The sequence below is a fragment of the Ovis canadensis genome, chromosome X, assembly GCF_042477335.2.
Source record: "Ovis canadensis isolate MfBH-ARS-UI-01 breed Bighorn chromosome X, ARS-UI_OviCan_v2, whole genome shotgun sequence".
Taxonomy (NCBI): Eukaryota; Metazoa; Chordata; class Mammalia; order Artiodactyla; family Bovidae; genus Ovis; species Ovis canadensis.
The window spans coordinates 21,012,248-21,031,399 of NC_091727.1; the positions used below are offsets into that span (position 1 = coordinate 21,012,248).

At 36.2% G+C, this 19,152-nt stretch overlaps 1 protein-coding gene across 5 annotated transcripts in view; it reads left to right on the forward strand.

The window, feature by feature from the left end:
- CNKSR2 (connector enhancer of kinase suppressor of Ras 2) overlaps positions 1–19,152 on the forward strand; it is a 286,604-nt gene that overhangs the window by 178,633 nt on the left and 88,819 nt on the right. For 3 of the 5 annotated variants that reach the window (XM_070291441.1, XM_070291443.1, XM_070291445.1), the window contains 2 exons: positions 12,493–12,582; positions 14,182–14,396. In XM_070291441.1, coding sequence (XP_070147542.1) covers positions 12,493–12,582; positions 14,182–14,396 — 305 coding nt within the window. The remainder of the gene's footprint in view (positions 1–12,492; positions 12,583–14,181; positions 14,397–19,152) is intronic. The other 2 variants (XM_070291444.1, XM_070291442.1) reach the window with 1 other exon arrangement.

Consider the following 19,152-nt stretch of genomic DNA (forward strand, 5'->3'; position numbering starts at 1 on the left):
AATGCTAGGCTGGATGAAGCACAAGCTGGAATCAAGATTGCTGGGAGAAATATCAGTAACCTCAGATATGCAGATGACACCACCATTATGGCAGAAAGTGAAGAAGAACTAAAGAGGCTGTTGATTACAGTGAAAGAAGAGAGTGAAAAAGTTGGCTTAAAATGCAACATTCAGAAAACTAAGATCTTCGCATCTGGTCCCATCACCTCATGGCCAGTAGATGGGGAAACAATGGAAAACAGTGAGAGACTTTATTTTGGGGGGCTCCAAAATCATTGCAGATGGTGACTGTAGTCATAAAATTAAAAGATGCTTGCTCCTTGGAAGAAAAGTTATGACCACCCTAGACAGCATATTAAAAAGCAGACATAGTACTTTGCCAACAAAGGTCTATCTAGTCAAAGCTATGGTTTTTCCAGTTGTCATGTATGGATGTGAGAATTGGACTGTAAAGAAGGCTGAGTGCCAAAGAATTGGTGCTTTTGAACAGTGACGTTGGAGAAGACTCTTGAGAGTCCCTTGGACTACACAGAGATCAAACCAATCAATCCTAAAGGAAACCAGTCCTAAATATTCATTGCAAGGACTGATGCTGAAGCTGAAGCTCCAATACTTTGTCCACCTCATGAAGAACTGACTCATTGGAAAAGACCCTGATAGTGGGAAAGGTTGAAGGCAGGAGGAGGACGGGATGACAGAGGATGAGACGGTTGCATGGCATCACATGAGTTTGAGTAAGCTCTGGGAGTTGGTGATGGACAGGGAAGCCTGGTGTGCTGCAGTCCATGGGGTCACAAAGAGTCGGACACAACTGAGTGACTGAACTGAAGTGAGGAGAGTAGTTTGTCAAAATTTCATTACTCCTTCAAAATTCAAGCATCTGATTTCAATCAAGCAGAACTAGGTCTAATTATGTATGTTCTTCTATATGTTTTGTATTTCCTGGCGTTACAGTAAACATGCATTCACATAGACATGGCCCTAACACACCGTAGGAAAAGACAGCTGAAATGAGGGGTAAAGTTAGCAACAGTGTGTTAGGCTCTTTTTAAATGAGAAAGTGTAAATGGGTTTTACTTTCCTAAAAAGATAAACAAGAATGATTCCTGGAAATACAGATACAGTAAGGGAAACAACCTAGATTAGTGATTGCTGGTATTGGCTTTATAATCAGCCACATTTGTTAATCCTGTCTGTCATCTAATTACTCCAATATGACTTTAGGAATGTTACTCTAGGGCTCAGTTTCTCATTTGTTAAATGAAGATGATAATATCTGTCTCATAGACATTTTGTGAGAATTTAATGACAACAGGCTGTAAATTGACTAGAAAGTACCCAGTATGTGCCAGATATTTATTTTCACTGCTTCGTTATTACATAGAAACTTTAGTGTTGCTGAGAGAATAGATCCTAAGTGTTTTCACCACATATACAAAAAAGGATAAGTATTTGAGCTGATAGCTTGATTGTGGTTATCATTTCACAGTGTATATGCATAATATCAAATCATCATTTTGTATACCTGAAATGAATGCAATTTTTATTTGTCAATTATCCCTCAGTAAAACTGAGGGAAAACAATCAGAGAACTGAAATACTTCAACATGTAAATAATAATAATAAGAGCCATTTAAAATTCTTTGAAGAATAAGATGGGATGAATACACAGAAAATTCAAGGAAGAAAAGAAATTGTAATGTGAAAATAAAAGGGAAAAAAGGATAGCATTAAATTACTTTAACTCTTTGGTCTCATCTGCTCATGCTTCAAAGGCAAAGGTTCAAATTGGATGAGATTAGTTGCTTGGTGACTTTTCAGAATGATAGTATTTCCCATCAGCTTTCTTTTTTTCACTCTTCACAGACTCCTTGCTCTTGTTGCTCCATCACAGCACATTTCTGTGCATATAAACCTGCTAAAAGGTAGACACAGTTGGCTGAGTCTCTTTGTGGTTATGAGTGGTCATGTTTTCTAAAAATAGGATAAAAACATATTTTTGACAATAATATTGTAGAATAGTATTAGTTTGAAGAAATTCAGACCTTTTCTGATTTATTGAAAATTCAGGACCTCACAGAAAGCACACAAGTGAATGCAAGGTTGGTGTTTTACAAGTGTTTCTCATAAATGTTATCTGTCCACAGTGTGCAGTGAGGAAAATTAATTTCTATATTATACCTGATCATTTTCCACTGGAATAGTTGGAACAAGAGAAAACCAAATACCATGTCCTTTTTAGCTACATAAATAGTACATGGCTTGAAGTGACCTATAATAGCATGATGAAGGACCTATGGGCAGTGATACTGGGAACTGAGCTTTATCATTGTGAGGTGAGGATATGGTCTGAAGGTTCTAGGGTCTCTCATCATACTTCAAAATCACCTTTCTCTGTCGTACAACTTCATTCTATCTTTTGGGCAGTTGAATTACAATTAATAGCATTATTTCAAACATTTCTTAAAGATACGCAGAATACATTCACAAATACATTTCCAAATGAAAGCTTGTTCCCTCTCCTATGTTTTTTTAGTATAAATTGTCTTTATCAAACAATAGCCCAACTGTTATTCATCAGCTATTAGAGACAAAAGAAAATGAGATTCTAATCACAAGAAATTTCTGTGCTCAAGTAAAATGTACTACTTGCAAAGCAAAATTAAACAAAGTAAAAATTAGTAAATCAAAAATGCAGAAATATGAGACAAGTACTGTACTCATAGGAATTCTTATTCTTTAGGACTTACTTAATACATTTCATAAAGACTGCATGTTGGTTAGCTTCACAAAAGAATTTTGACTATCAAGCTGATGGTGATAAGGGAGCATGTAACTGATGGAAAAGTAGTTCAGCAATATTTTGGCATAGAAATAGAAAATAGTCTAAGGTAAAATTTGGAGTAATCATCTAGGGAAGGTGCTCTTCCTTCATCTCTATAATTTTACTGATTAAAAATAGAGCATGAGTTTTGAGGTCAGATAGAGCTGAATTTGGTGCCAAGGCTTGGCCTTTAATAACTGATTGACCTTGTACTTGAGAGTTAGCCTCACTGTACTTTTGTTTCCTTATCTGTAAAATGGGATAGCAGTACTACTCACAGTATTTTGATGAGGATCAAATGAGTTTTATGAGGATTAAATATATGCCAAGTACTTAGCACTGATTTTGCCTCATAGAAAGTACTCAAGTAATGGTGCCTAAATGGCATAGTAAATCACTGCTGCTCATAAATAAAAGTGGCTCAAAGATTGTGAAGTGCTGATGGATCAAATTAATACTTCCTTCTTTCCTGTGGAGGGACTCAATGACAAACTAAAGGAATGGAAGTATTCCCAATAACCAACCATTTAAATTATGCCTATGAAAAGAAATAGTTTGCTTGTTTTTTTGGTTTTGAAAAGTAGAAGGAAGAATGTCAAATAGCTCATAACACTAGAAACCTCTGTGGTATCACAGAGTTTTCTTTTTAAGTTCTGTTACTGAAATCATTACTTCATATGTTAGGTATGTTTAAAACGATTTAGACTCTGCACATTTTTAAAGTATAAGATTAACTGCTTTTAAAAAAGGATAGAGAAAATAATATGCTAAGTAAATTGAATAGTTGGAGACTTTCAAAAAAGTGAAATCGGGCAAGAGGAAACGAAGTAATAGATAACAGTAAGATTAAGAGGGAAAAAAACTTTTAATAAAATTCTAGAATATTAATAAGTAGATAAAAAGGAAGAATTAGCAAACCAACAAAGTTGATGCAACTATTAGAGAAAAAGAGAAACATCTTTAAATGAATTAACAGAAGGATAGGAACTAAGTGAATTAGTGCTTCCCTTAAAGACAAAATGGGAAAACCAAAAATAGAAATAAACCAACTCAGGAGATTTGCAACTGGGTCAGTATTGTCCCCTAGGGGACATTTGGCAATTTCTGGGAACCCTGGTAGTTGTCATAAATGGACGTGGAGGTGCTACAGGCATCCAGTGAGTTGAAGCCCAAGATGCTACTAAACATCATAAAATGAATAGGACACCCCTCCCCCCAACAGTAAAGAATGATCCAATCCAAAACATCATGAGTGCTACTGTTGAGATACCCTAGCTAAATTAAGAAGAATCGGTTGTCGACAAATACAGAGTCAGATATTTATGACTCAAAAATTAAAGAAACCTTCTATGACATAGGGCCAATTGCCTTTTTCTCTCATTCATACAATCTGGGAACTTACTGCTCTGAAATGATAAACCTACATTTACTCACACTTAGCATATTCTCTGGGCAGAAATAATACAAGCTTGTGAGTGTCTGAGACGACTTACCCAGCTCTACAGTAGAAAACCTAATCATGGCATCCCGTGGAGCAGGAGGGAACTGTCCCTAATTGAAATCAGAATGCATTTTCCCTCCATGGGAAAATGATGTACTAAATAGCAGCCAGGTGAAATTTAAATAGAGTGGTTGATGTTTGCTTTCAAATCACAATGTGGCTTAAATAATCCAGCATTTTCTTATGTATGTTCTTCAGATCACTACTTCTGAAAGAGATTCTTTGTAAAAGAAGGAGATTATGTGGTTAATTAAGATTGGGAAGCTCTGCATATTTTACCCGCCTCTTGGAGATTATTACATGCACATTAGCATACTAAAGGCTTTGAAAATCTTGGTTTCCCAAATGTATTTGTACATTGCATCTTCTTTGGTTTTGGTCACAAAATACCTCCCAATGTAACTGATGTTTGATGGCATATATTTTGACAAAAGCTGATACAGTCTTGCAGCTCCTCCTAAAGACCCATATACCAATGATAAAATTTAAGTTGCAAATTGCTGACTTAACAGAAATCCTCTATTCTTAACTTGAAGTCTGCTCCAGCAGACAGCTTGTTGAATGTCATCTTCATTTTTATCATGCAGAAAAGCCATTTTCTAAAGTAAATCTTATTTGTGATGAAAGTCCAAACTAAGATAATAAATACTAACTGAAACGATCAGTGCATGGCTCCTCATAGAATTACTTTTATTACAGCAAAACAATTTGCTGGAATCATGGAAGAAATAGATCCCTGGGGATAGAAAATGTCAAGTGTGATATCCAATCTTGTTAAAAGCAATGACTAAAAATTATACACTTAATATCTTAATGACTGGAAACATTAAAGCAAATAATTAAAACAATAGCCATTTAAAAGTATACATATGACAACCTAACATTACTTTATAAATGATACATCATGTCAAGCCAGTTTATTTTCCATCTTGGTTCAGGGATGGATAACAAACACAGTTACAGCTACAGTTTATGTTCGAATCTTCTACGAATTCTTTACCTAGCCTTTAAGAACTTTTTCCAAGAGTTGCAAACTGGCTGGGAGTATAGTTGTTTGAAAAGCAGTAATCATACATGTCAGTGAATTATTTTTGAAGAAAAATGAATTGAATATTTGTATAATGTAATGGCCTTCAACTCATCGCTGAGGCAACTTAATATAATGAAGTTACAAAGTCTACGTTCACAGGCTGACTCCAACACTGATTATCGATGAAATCCTAAGAAATTGACTGGGTGTGTGTCAAGTTTTTCATCTCTACCTTTTTAAAAAATAGTTTACTCTATTGTCGTATTTAACTGGAAAATGGCATGCTTTTAACCAAATAATATTTACCCCACATCATCCTTCTTTCCCACAACTGTATTGCTGAGCACAGCAGGAGGCAAAAGTATTTAGCATAGCTCATTGCTTTTTTACCCACCAGAGCCTTCAGAAGAGAAGCCAGAACTGTTTTGCCGCTTAGTATTTAAACCACTGAATTCTTCCCAGACCTCCCACATCCCTCTAATGTAGAGGAATAGTCTCTATGCACAGTGGCAACATTTCAACTGAAATAGCCTGCCTTTCTGTACTCCAGTGTGTACAGCACATTTGCTTTCTTGGCAGAATGTAATTTGGTTCAAAATGTAATTCGCCTTGGAATCAAGTGTTCAAAATTCCCTATAATTTTTGATGTGGTTCAAAATTTTCTCCTTCAACAATTTTTATGTGACTTCCCATTTAAAGTCTAGATCACTTTTAGGGAGCAGTAAGAAAATTCACAAACAAGATGTAGCTTATTCTTTGAAATGATATTTTAATTGTTTTGCTTCTCTATTAATGCAACCAAAAAGATTTCAAGTTAATAATCATCAGGTTTGTATTTGATTTATATTGTTAAAAGGTGTTAAATCCAGTACTTAAATAATCATCACATTGTGATGTTTACAAGCCAGTTTTTCTCCCAAACTCTTTTATCTAGAAGTGAAATTTTAAAAATATGGCCCTAGAGATCAAAGTGCCCATTCTTACTTATTTTATTAGATCCAGATATGTTGCCTTTATCCTTTAAAAAGTACTGACTTTCCATTTAATTCAGTTTTACTCCTCTTTAAATGTGTGATTCTCTACCTTAAATAACCTCGGGATGTTTTCCTAGAAATGCAGTCAACCATCTGAAAGTAATTTTTCTGTCTGGTATGTGGGGAGTTTGATGGGTGTATGTGACATGCTTATAGCTTAACATTCCTTACTATACTCATTTTCATCAAAATATTGGCTAAAGTATTCAGAACAGATGTGTATATGTGTGTGTGTGTATTTTTCTAGGGAAAGCTTCTTTTGTGAGCAATTAAAAGGTACATCAGACATAAAGAGAAATTTCTCTGCAGCCTTTTTTCCCCCAATTCTTTGGCAACTGTAATAGAGAAAATTACTTCTCAGATGCTGTATATCATCCTGAAACGTAATGATTTTAGCATGTTGGGGCCAGAGTTTTAAAAATGTAGGGGAGGGATACGGCTGAAAAAGGCAGCAATTCAGTAGTATTTCAGCATGCACCATTGGTAGTTTAATATGGAGATGTTTCTAGATAAGAAATCAGGAGGCAGGATTTCTAGTTCTGCTTGATTAGCACACAGCTCTGTCAGGCTCAATTTGTTAGAATAGTGAAAGTGGTTGGTCAGAAAGGGAGGGAAAGTGAGGGGGAGGGGGGATGGAAAGCTGACAGGAAGAAAGGGAAAGGAAACTTTGAAAATAGAAACTAACCATATAGCTTGGACCATTTTTAACTCCAATGTATGAGGAAGGTCCCCTATTTACTTTCTTAACAGGTCATCAGTTAACAAATATTGAGCTGTTAACTATGTTTAAGTCATTGTGGTAAATGATAGAGATACCATGGTGAACAACAGAGAAATTTCTGTTCCCTTGTGAAATTTACATTCTAGAATGGTGACAGAATTCAAGCAACTAATTTAATAAATACTTACTTGACTATAAGTGACACATTATGAAAAAAATTATGAAAGAAAAACAAATACAGAGAAACCCAACCTAGAACAAGTTCAACGAGAATATCCCTGAGGAAATGTCATTTTTGCTGAGCTCTAAAGTATGCATTTGAGTTTAATAAGGGAAAAGGAGACAAAAACCAGAGAAAGATAGTATCCTGGGCGCCAAGTGAAGAACGTATTTCAAGAAAAGAATAATCCTCTGTGTCAAATGTTGCAGATAGATAAGAAAAGTCAAGGGTTCTGAGAATTGTCTTTTGGATTTAGCAACATGGAAGCATTAGTAACCTTGACAATAGTAGTTTTAGGGGAGTTGAGGGGCAAGATCTTAACTGGAGAAGATTCAAAAGAAAAGAGGAAATTCTGCATATAAGTGAGATCATACAGCATTTGTCTTTTGTGCCTGGCTAATTTCATGTAGCATATGTCCTTCAGCTTCATCCACGCCATCACAGACAGCAAGATTTCCTTTTTATGGCAGAGTAATATTCCTCTGTGTGTATGTGTGTGTATGTGTGTGTGTGTGCGTGTGTGTGTGCGCACGTGCTCATGCACCACGTTTTCTGCATTCATCTTTGGATTGTTTACATATCTTAGCTATTGTGAACAATGTTACAATGAATGTGAACTCTTGGAGATACTAATTTCATTTCCTTTCAATATATATCTAGAAGTAGGGTTGCTGGATCCTACAGAAGTTCTCTTTTTAATTGTTTGAAGAACCACTGTGATGTTTTCCATTATATACACTTGAATTTTGCTAAGAGAGTAGATTAGATCTTAAGTGTTCTCACCACATAGTCGACACAGTCATACATGCACACACAGATGGTAACTGTATGAGGTGAAGGGTATCGTAACCTGCTTGTGGTAATCATTTCACAATGTATGTGTGTGTATACATACAATCACATTACACACCTCAAAAAGTCATTCTGTACAGCCTTAATGTGTAAATTTTATTTTTTAATATAAATTTATTTATTTTAATTGGAGGTTAATTACTTTACAATATTGCATTGGTTTTGCCATATATCAACATGAATCCGCTAATACTTCAATAAAGCTAGAGGGAGAAAGAGGAGAGAAATTGGAGACTGAAAATCAAAATGAGACTTCTAGGAGTTTTTCTTAGGGGACCAGAGAAAGGGGTTGTGGGGTGGCTGTTAGCGAAGAGAGGTTTGTTTATTTTTTAAGACTGTAGACATTACAGCATGTTTGTACCCTAATGGGAATCACGGATAGAAAGGGGAAATTGATGCTACAAGAGAATGTAAGGTAGAATTACTCAAGAGATGCCCTTGAGTAAGAAAAAAAAGGAGTAGGATCCAGTGAACAGCCCAGTAATCTCCCTAATGTCTAGCATCCTTTCATTCAAGCATTCAAAAGAAATTTAGTGAATACCCACTCTGGGTCAGAATCCTTGCCAGGAACTTTCATAACAAAGATATATAAGACCCAGTTCCTGCCAAAAAGTAGAAAAAACTATAAACAGAAAGATAGACTACAGTGTAATTAAGGATCATGTATACCAAGGAGCTAAGGGAGCCCAGTAGAGCAAGCAGTTAACTCTGCCACAGAGCACCGTAGCATGTGTAATAGCACTGAAAATACTTTATTGGCTAAGGAAAAAGTCAGTTTATTTTCAGACAGTTTTGTACACTGCTATTAAAGCATAGTAGTTTCATATTGAAACAGTATTTGATCATTGTAAGGCATTCCATTGTTGTCAATATTCTTTTGTTTGTTTGTTTGTTTTTTAGTAAATCACCAGGTTATTATAAAGGATATAACATGGGAACAGCTGGATGGTATAGATGCATAGTGCAAGACATGTGGCAAGAGCTAGGAGCTTCTGTGCCCTCCCTAGGGTGCCACTCTCCTGAACTCTCCTTCTGTTCATTGCCTGGGAACTCTTCAAACCCTGTCCTTTTGATTTGTATGGAGGTTTTGTCGTATAGGCACAGTTGACTAAATAATTGATCGTTGGTAATTAAACTTACTCCCCAGCCCCCTGCAGTCTCTAGAGGCTGGGAGTAGGACTGGAAATTAAATTTTTTAAATTAATTTTTAAATTTAATTTAGTAGATCTTTATTTTTTAATCATTTTTTAAATCGAAGTGTAATTTACAATGTTTTGTCAGGTTTTGGTGTACATCAAAGTGATTCACTATATATATATTACAGATTATACAAGATATTGAATTATAGTTCCCAGTGCTAAATATTCTTTCAATTATATTTCGTGTTCTGTTTGTGTTTAGTTGCAGCTAGATATAGTTCATCTTTTTAAAAAAGCTACTTGCCATTAATTTCAGAATAAAATTCAAACAAAATCCAAAAGTATCTATCTTTGACCTTTTCTACATTTATTAGGCTACAGTAAGAAATACAGTGTACAATTGGCACCTCTATAGAGATCCTGGTTAGAATGCTCCAGATGTGCAACAGATATGAAAAGCCAAGTAACAGAATAATTTAACTATGAGACAGTAGCAGAGAGATATTGCAAGGCTTATGATCACGTGTCACCTACATCAGCTCACCCAGATTCTCTCTGTAAAATTGCAGAGATCTATCCCATGAAAATTTGGAAGCTGAAGTGATCATTTATGAAGTCGTTTGCACACCTTGTAAGGAAGTCACTAAGTAAATACTTCATTTGTGGGTCATTAATAATTTTGTCATGTCTAGTTCATCCTCAAATTTCAAAGAGCTTAGTAAAATATACTGAATAAACTGTATTGGCAAAATGCCATTAAGTTGTCACATTTTTCCCTTAACAACATAATGAGAAACAAGTATCTTAATGGATTTTTTAATGAAATATGTGGAATGTCTGTAACAATTTGATTGTGAAATTAATCTAGCCAAGGGGGAGAGTGACAAGACCATACTGTGGCCAAGAGGTGTTGAAAGGTGGGAAGATTGGTAGATTAAAGGAGAAATTGTTAGAGTGCTGTGGAGGATGTGCTAAAAACACAGGTTTTAGTTGAAAAGTGGGATACTGGGAAGAATTACTGCCTTTTCAGGTGATCAAGATTAAGCATATGACCACTAGAATGGGTGGAGAGAATCTCAAAAAACTGAGAGGTCAGAATATGAGTGGGTGAATACTGAAGTTACCAAAAGTTATTGCAGAAGTACTATTTGAATGCCTAGGTTTGAACCCTGGTACTACACACTTACCAACTGTGTGTCCTTGGGTAAATTGCATACTCTATCCCAGGCCCTTCCTCTGGTAAAATGAGTGTAATGGTTTATTTCTTATAATTTTGAGAATTAGGTGTTGTCCAAGATGTCCTTTTGATACTTGTGAGTGATTTTTCTTTTGGCTATTTTGTGCTTCACACATTTTGAATTGATCAGAAATTAATTGATCATCCTCACCAAAAAGCTATCCTTAAAGTCTATGTCATAAGTTCTGCTTGCTAAAATAAAATACTGTTTAGCAAGAACACAGACCCAGAGGAAAATGGGACAGACCAAAGCAGTGATTACTTGAATCTGGAAACTAGAGTTCATAATAGCAAAAGAGATGCTTAAGGGCAGACCCAGCTTTAGGCCGTAGAAAAGAATCTAGCCATGTTGCTGAAGCATGGTAGTATCTAAAAAGCATCTAGGTTGTTTCCATGTCCTGGCTATTATAAACAGTGCTGCGATGAACATTGGGGTACATGTGTCTCTTTCAATTCTGGTTTCCTCGGTATGTATGCCCAGCAGTGGGATTGCTGGGTCATAAGGTAGTTCTATTTGCAATTTTTTAAGGAATCTCCACACTGTTCTCCATAGTGGCTGTACTAGTTTGCATTCCCACCAACAGTGTAGGAGAGTTCCCTTTTCATTATACAGAGTGAAGTAAGCCAGAAAGAAAAACACCGGTACAGTATACTAACACATATATATGGAATTTAGGAAGATGGCAATGACGACCCTGTATGCAAGACAGGAAAAAAGACACAGCTGTGTATAACGGACTTTTGGACTCAGAGGGAGAGGGAGAGGGTGGGATGATTTGGGAGAATGGCATTCTAACATGTATACTATCATGTAAGAATTGAATCGCCAGTCTATGTCTGACGCAGGGTGCAGCATGCTTGGGGCTGGTGCATGGGGATGACCCAGAGAGATGTTATGGGGAGGGAGGTGGGAGGGAGGTTCATGTTTGGGAACACATGTAAGAATTAAAGATTTTAAAATTTTAAAAATAAAAAACTAAAAAAAAAAAAAAAACCCATGGACAGAAAATAGAAGACCCTGATGCTGGGCAAGATTGAGAGCAGGAGTGAAGAGAGTGACAGAGGATGAGATGGTTGGATAGCATCATTAACTCAATAGACATGAGTTTAAGAAAACTCTGGGAGACAGAGAAGGACAGAAAAGCCTGGGATGCTGCAGTCCACGGGATCACAAAGAGTTGGACTTGACTTAGCGAATGAACAGCAACAATAGAGAAAATAGATATTTTGTTCACTAAATAGAAAAATAGACTGAAAACAAAATGATGTGGCCTGTTTGAAATTTAGGTATAATTAATGTAATTTGCTTGATAAAGTAGATGAAATTAAATGAAATGGTACCCTTAAATTTTTATTTCTTATGAAGTTGCAACATAACATTCTTTTGATTGATATTCAGAATATTATGAACCTAAAGATTCAATTGCTTACAATAGTGAAATAAACTTTTCTGTATAATTTAAAATAAAATAAAAAGCAGATAGAAATTAGAAAGCAGTGAAGATGGGAAGTTAATACTGTGTTCCAACCTTAAATACAAGGGGCTACTGTCTTGAAGATTGGCTATCAAAATAGAGATACTTGGGCATTGAGGAATAAGACAGATCCAGTTATAGAAAATGAAGTCACTAAAATAATGGTCCTCTTTGTAAAGGACCACATTCTTAAAGTCTGGGGCTCCTAAGAGAGCAAACCTAGGCCGTTCTGTATTACTTATAAAAAGTGCCTTAAGTTTGCATCATCACCTGGCCAATTGCCACAGGCAGTTTCACCTTCTGGCTCAAAACACACATATTTTTCATCTTCACAAATGCCAACCATAATGTTGCATATGAGTGAGTGTGTTTTGCAGACTGTAGCTAAAAGTCAGTTTAAGTTTGAGCAGACATGGGGAAGAAAAACAATGTGATGTGAATTTTGTTCTCTGTGTTTAGGCAAGCTACGACCTATATCTATGCCAGTGGAATATAATTGGGTGGGGGACTATGAAGATCCAAATAAGATGAAGAGAGATAGTAGAAGAGGTAAGTGTTCTAGAATTTCAGTGTAGGCTGGGTTTTTGAAACAAAAAGCAGATTTAAATGTTTTTTTACATAGGATGTTATGGCTTCAGTGAAAAACTATTCATTCTCTTATTGATTTTTATGATACACCCAAACCAATTCAGACCAACCTTTAACTGTCTTGATCTATTATTAAGCAAATATCTCCTCTGAATGCCTGCTAAGGGATTTAGGGTAGATAAGTACAGTGTTAAAAAAAGTAATATCTGTTATTTGAAATTTAATACTTGGAAAACAAGGTCAGAAGTGTGAAACTGCGTAAAATAATTAAGTTCAACGAATAGGAAGTGTTTGTGATCAGTCCCCATTGGTCCGCAATGCCAACCTCACTATTTTTGTATTAATATAACCTTAAAATGAGTTTTGAAGCACATGGGTAAAAGCTAGTAGAAACTGGGCCAGTGTCTCTAAAAGAAAACCATATAAAAATGGAAGAAAAAAAAAAACCTGCTTTGCTTTTTTCTCTCCTGTTTGCTGTTCAGGGTTATCTTCTTACTTGGGGGTGGGCTACACTTGAAGTATCTACCAAAAGTAAGTTTTTATGTTCACTTATCCTGCTATTGAGGTGAGCAGTAAAGAAGGCAACGGGAAATTTCACTACTAAATGGGATTGAACCAAGTGTGGATGGATATGGTGGGCCCGATGGGTCATGCTGCTAATTCCATTTTCTGAAATAAGATCCATGAAGTTATAGATGAAAAACAAACAAAGCAAAAAAAAAAAAAAAAGAACTCTTCATAGAACATGACTTCATGAAGCTTCCTTTAAAACATGTTTAACCCATTTGCCTGTTATTTCTAGCCAGTGTGCAAAATTTATTTCATTAATGCACAGATCCACAGACCACACAGAAATAAGCAAGCATGAATATCTGCTTCATTAGTCTTCTTAACACTTGTTTTATGGAATGAGCATTTCTGAAAATGTTGATAAATATAGGAGCATTGAGATTACTTTACATCTATGTATTCACTCCATTTTCCAAACTTCAGTTTCTAACCTCTTCTGTTTTATAGAATTAATCAAGAAAAATATTTTAAGAAAGAAACACTTATATGCCTTTTCTGAGTCGCCCTTTTGGGACTTGATATGATAGTAACATCTTGGGGAATAAAGGCTTTATGAAATAGAGTTCTGGCTATCAATTTAAGCATAAATTTTTTGAACTAAGTTTCCTCACTATTGGTCCATAATGTGGGGTTTAACTTCTCCAAGGATGCTCCCTAGGATGTTTGTTGTCAGATTTTAGCAGAATCTCCTTGCGAGAACTTGTTAAAAATTTTATGAGCCACACACCTGAAACTTATGATTCAGGTTCTGCAGGTAATTCTGATATGGTTGGTTCAGAGCTAAAACTTGGAGAAATACTCTATAGGTTATCAACTTCCTGTTGTCCTGTGACCCCAAATAATTAAGATTCTCCATATTTTCACTACAAAGGTGTTTTATAAAGGAAATCAAGTTACATTTCTGAAATGAAATCTAATAGTACACTTAAAGGATGGTAAGTTTGGAATATTTGCATATCTACATTGGTGTATTTATCTTTTTTTATTTAGAAAACTCTCTACTCCGATATATGAGCAATGAAAAAATTGCTCAAGAAGAATACATGTTTCAGAGAAACAGCAAAAAAGACACAGGGAAGAAGTCTAAAAAGAAGGGTGATAAGAGTAGTAGCCCGACTCACTATTCGTTGCTACCTAGTTTGCAAATGGATGCACTGAGACAAGACATCATGGGCACACCTGTGCCAGAAGCCACACTATACCATGTAAGTACACTCTGAAAGACTCTGTGATGACAGTTTTATTGGCAGACTGGCAATTGACTCTTTTTGGTAAATTCCAGATTATTTATTTTTATCCTCTTGTCAGATTTTCACAAAAAAATCCTAAATTTAGATTTTATACCCTGAAAAAACATTTTTAAAAAATTGATGACTTATTGATTTGTCCCTCAGTTCATATGTTCAGTGAGTGTATATGTTGTAGCAGCTTATTTTTTTAAAGATGTAACTTCATAACTTCCTATGCACAGAACTGATGGAGAATAATAATTAGCTGATCAATTATTATTGTGATAATATACAGTAAATGAATAGCTGTAAAGTTCATCTTTAAAGATAGGATTTTTAATATATTTATGATTTTCTTTAAAAATGAACATCTGTTATACAGTAGACTTGGACCATGATTCTTGAAGTAAAGATGAAAAGATATAGATAGCACCCCATTATATGGAAAGAAAGACACACGGAGAGTTCTAATACAATTTGTAGTAAGTCAGTATAAGAGTGTAGGAGAAGAAGGACCTTTGCCCGCTTGGGAAGTGAGAAGAGGCATCAGAATGAGGAGCATATGGGTAGAAAGTGAAAGACGAGTAGCGTTATTTTTGTGGTGAGGCATATCGAGGTGCGCTACCAATGTGTGTGTATGGTATGTTCCAGCGATTTTATGTGGCTCAGAGTTACTGGTTCACTAAAAATTGAGGGAAAGCATGTGAGAAAGGGCAGTAGATGGGCCCCTAGAGAGCTAAGTGGGGAATTGTATGATAAAATACTTAGGCTTTTTGCTGCAGTAATAAAGAGCTACTGAAGAATTTCATCCTGGGGACTTGCATGATGAGATTGGCCTATAGGATCTCTCTAGTGCTAAGAGCATCCATCAAGAGATGCAAGGCCAAAGGCAGGGCCATTAAGCCCAGGCCAGATGGATGGTGAGAAACTAGGACAATGGTAGCGTGGAGGCTGATAATCTTACTGACCCAGACTTTCAAATCACAAAATCGACCCATTTTATGACATTTTGGTTAGAAGGAAGTTTATTGTGCTTCTTGTTAGAAGACCGTGAAAAACATGGCTACAGGTTTTTAAGTAATTTGAGCAACAGTGCTTCATGTTCACAGCATCAAAAAAATTTGATGTCATTGCTGTGGAAGATAGACCATCTAGATGGACAAGATGTGAAAAATTTAACAACTTACATTTGAGTTGCTTTCCTGAGTACATCTTTTAAATATCTTATTACTTATAATTGTCTCCTAAAACTGAAGTGTGGGAAAATATTTTCATTTATTTGGGTTGATGCAGGAGTGCAGTTCTCTATGGCAGTTGTTCTCTGTTGTCTCTTGTCCCCAGCATCTTCCTCTCTGCAAGAACAGTGCCCTTATCAAAACCTGCTTCTCTGAATAACTGAGTAATCAGGTTAATATTTTTTCCACAGACATTTGAAACTTGTCTGAAATCAATACTCAGAACTGTGTGATGGGAGACACTTTTGTTCTTACTAGTCAGAAATGCTCTCTTAACACTAAGCTCCTTCTAGAATCTGGCATTCCAGTCAGAAGTAATAGCCTGAACAAAGATCGAAACATAAGAGACAGCTGGCCTATTCGAGAGGGCAGTTGGTAGTGAGAGATCAGGCTAGAGAGGGAAGAAGAGGCCACTTCACCCAGAGCTTGTAAACTATTAAAGGGTTTGGATTTATCCTAAGAGGAACAGTAAGCAATTGAAGGCTCATTCAAACACTCAGCCTGTGCCATCCTGTCGTGCACATTGGGACAGGAATATACTGTGTGAGGAAGGAAAAATAGCTGAGTCTTGTGGATTTTGACTAATTAAATTGTGGAACATAGTAAAAGGTAAAACTGGTGTATTGTGAGCATCGTCTAGGAGTATAAATTGTTAGCACCTTTCTGAAAGGCATTGTTTAGGTGGCACAGTGGTAAAGAATCTACCTGTCAATGCAGGAGATACAAGAGAGGCAGATTCGATCCCTGGGTCAGGAAGATCCCGCAGAGGAGGAAATGGCAACCCACTCCAGTCTTCTTGCCTGGGGACCCATGGACAGAGGAGCCTGGTAGGCTACGGTCCATAGGGTCACAAAGAGTTGGACACGACTGAGTGGTTGAGCATGAGCACATGAAGAACCTGGTCTAGTAACTTCACTTCTAGAAATTTATTCCAAGAAAGAGAGAAGAGCCTACTTTTGTCCCCTATTTTTATTCTATATCCTGTTTGTAACATGATATTTCCCAGATAGATATTTATCCCAACTAATTTTTGACAGAGAGACAGTACAGGGTAAAGAATATTGTTAATCATGGAGGAAATCCTCCCGTGTAACACTGACCCACTAATTTCAGAGTGAAAGGCTGAACAGTTTCTAACTCTGGTCTCTTGTTTTTAAAAAAGCTAAAAAATTGTTAATCCCAAAGAGTATGTTAAATGCCTATGACCAGTGTTCAGAAAGAAAGAACATTTATTGATGAGTTGTTTATTAGACTTAAGTTCTTTTGAGGACCTTAGTTGATTAATTTAGGACTTTTGCAGTTATCAAGGGAGTTTCCACATTTATGTATTTTTAAGCCTTACTACAACTGTATTTGCAAATGACAACTCAAAATGGTTAAGTGATTAACCCAAAGCCATGTTGCAAAAAAAGTGCAAGAGTAAGGACTAGAACCCAGACCACTAGGGGTCTTTCCACACTCTGCCTTGGTCCTCCGTGCATGGTAGGGATTGCATACACATAGGAATTTGAGCTTTAATAAGTGATGAGTGAGTTTTGGAAAAGTTTTACTTAAAAAGAAATGTGTGTGCTCATATGCTGATTTAAGTAGCATTTTTAGTAACTGGATTGATTTCTACCCAGGTTTCTCTTTTGCTCTTTATTACTATTTTTTATTAAGTTCAAAAAAATATACAGAGCTGCTGCTGTTATAAAATTCGAGCAGTTATTCAGTGTTATCTATTACCAAGACTACAGGGTATTATAATTAAAATGCCTGGACTTGGGAGGCAAAATAACATATACATAAATGATTGCTTTTTACATTTCACAGAAATTGGTGTTTTTTAGTCTGTATATATGTACTTATATAAAATAAAAGGGCGTTTCCTTATGTTAATTTTCTTAAACACAAGATCAGTATCAATATATAATTCACTTACCTTCATAATGAACCATTATCTTCATTCTTACCAATTATTCCTTTGGATGATACAGCTCTTTTTAATGAAATAGAACTTAAGTGGAAGAGGACTATAAAGATAGAATATGGAGTTTCGTAGGCTGCTGTCTCTGCTATAATACTAGTTCCATGTGGTCTGAGTTGAAATTTAGAGAAAAATTTACTTTAATTTTGTAGCAGGATCATATCAGCAATAAATACCCTTAAAAAATTTACTAAAGCTGTGTGTGTTGAGGGGGGAGTGTAGGGTGTAGGGTGTTCCTTTTTAAGCTCCTAGATTATAATCCTCATTACTGTATTCTGGAAATTAGCCTAATAAAAATACACAAAGCCAGGAAAATACAATTTGACTTCAGTGTGACTCATTCCTCTTAGCAATTATAGCAGAAATGTTTATATAATAATAAAGACTAGAAGTTTATGGTATTGTAAAATACATAATTTTTATTAATTCCATATTTGTTATTCTCATTTATGTATTTTTCTTAAACTTATCTGAAAGGAAATCATTCTCTTTGCCTTAACTACCCTAATCATCCACCAGTCTTTGCCACCTCTTTCATTTTTGGCATATTCTTCATCCATGGGGTCTCAAAGAGTCGGACACAACTAAGCAACTAACACTTTCTCTTTCCCCCTACTGAGAATGCTTCTACTCGGTCTTTGCCTCTGGCTGGCTCCTATCTAAAGCTGAGATTGCAGAGAGATTTTTATCTGATCCCTACCCCCTAAATTAAATCAGTTTCTCCTATTATAGTCTCTTAGCACCCTATATAATTTCTTGGAAAACTTTACGATTCACAATTATGTATTCATTTGCATGATTATCAGCTTAGTGTCTGTCTTCACTATACATGGTAGGGAGAGCATGTCCAAGTCCATGGCAGGAAAGGATAGTTTCTCCATTTTGTTCAGCACTATATTTTAGTACCTAATCTAGGTCTACTACCTTATAAGTGCTCAATAAAACTGTGATGAGTAAATGAATGAACAAGTGAGTGAATGTGACTGGAACTTTAATGCCTTTCTCAGTATCTCTCAATTGATGTCCTCAGTCTGCAAAAACAGCCACCTCCATGTCCTTGGCTAGTCCCATCCAGCACAAGCAGGCCTTCAGTTGGGGTGTATTCATAGTGGGAATCACCAAGAACTTATTACCATAGGTTCAGTGTCCCATGTGCCTGGGGAGAGATGTAGGACTCTGAATGTCTTCTGTCATGTTTGTCTAGTCCACATGACTAATTTCTACTTTGTTTTATCAGTTACCATTTTACTACAAAGACTGGGACTCTGCCCTTACCGACACCTCCTCCAAGAAGGATTTGGCTGGTTTACCAGTACAGACAACAGACCATGTGGAGCCTAACTCTTAACATCCATCCACTTATAAGAGTATTGGAAGCACCTAGAAATTTATACTTACCACATTGGGCTCCCTGTCAAAGCAGGTCCTTTTATGGAACTGATTTACAGCACTGCCCTGCTCCATAAGTGCCACCAGGGCAACCCAATTAGCTCCCCCTCAGCCTAGCCTTGCCTCTTCCACTCCAACTAGT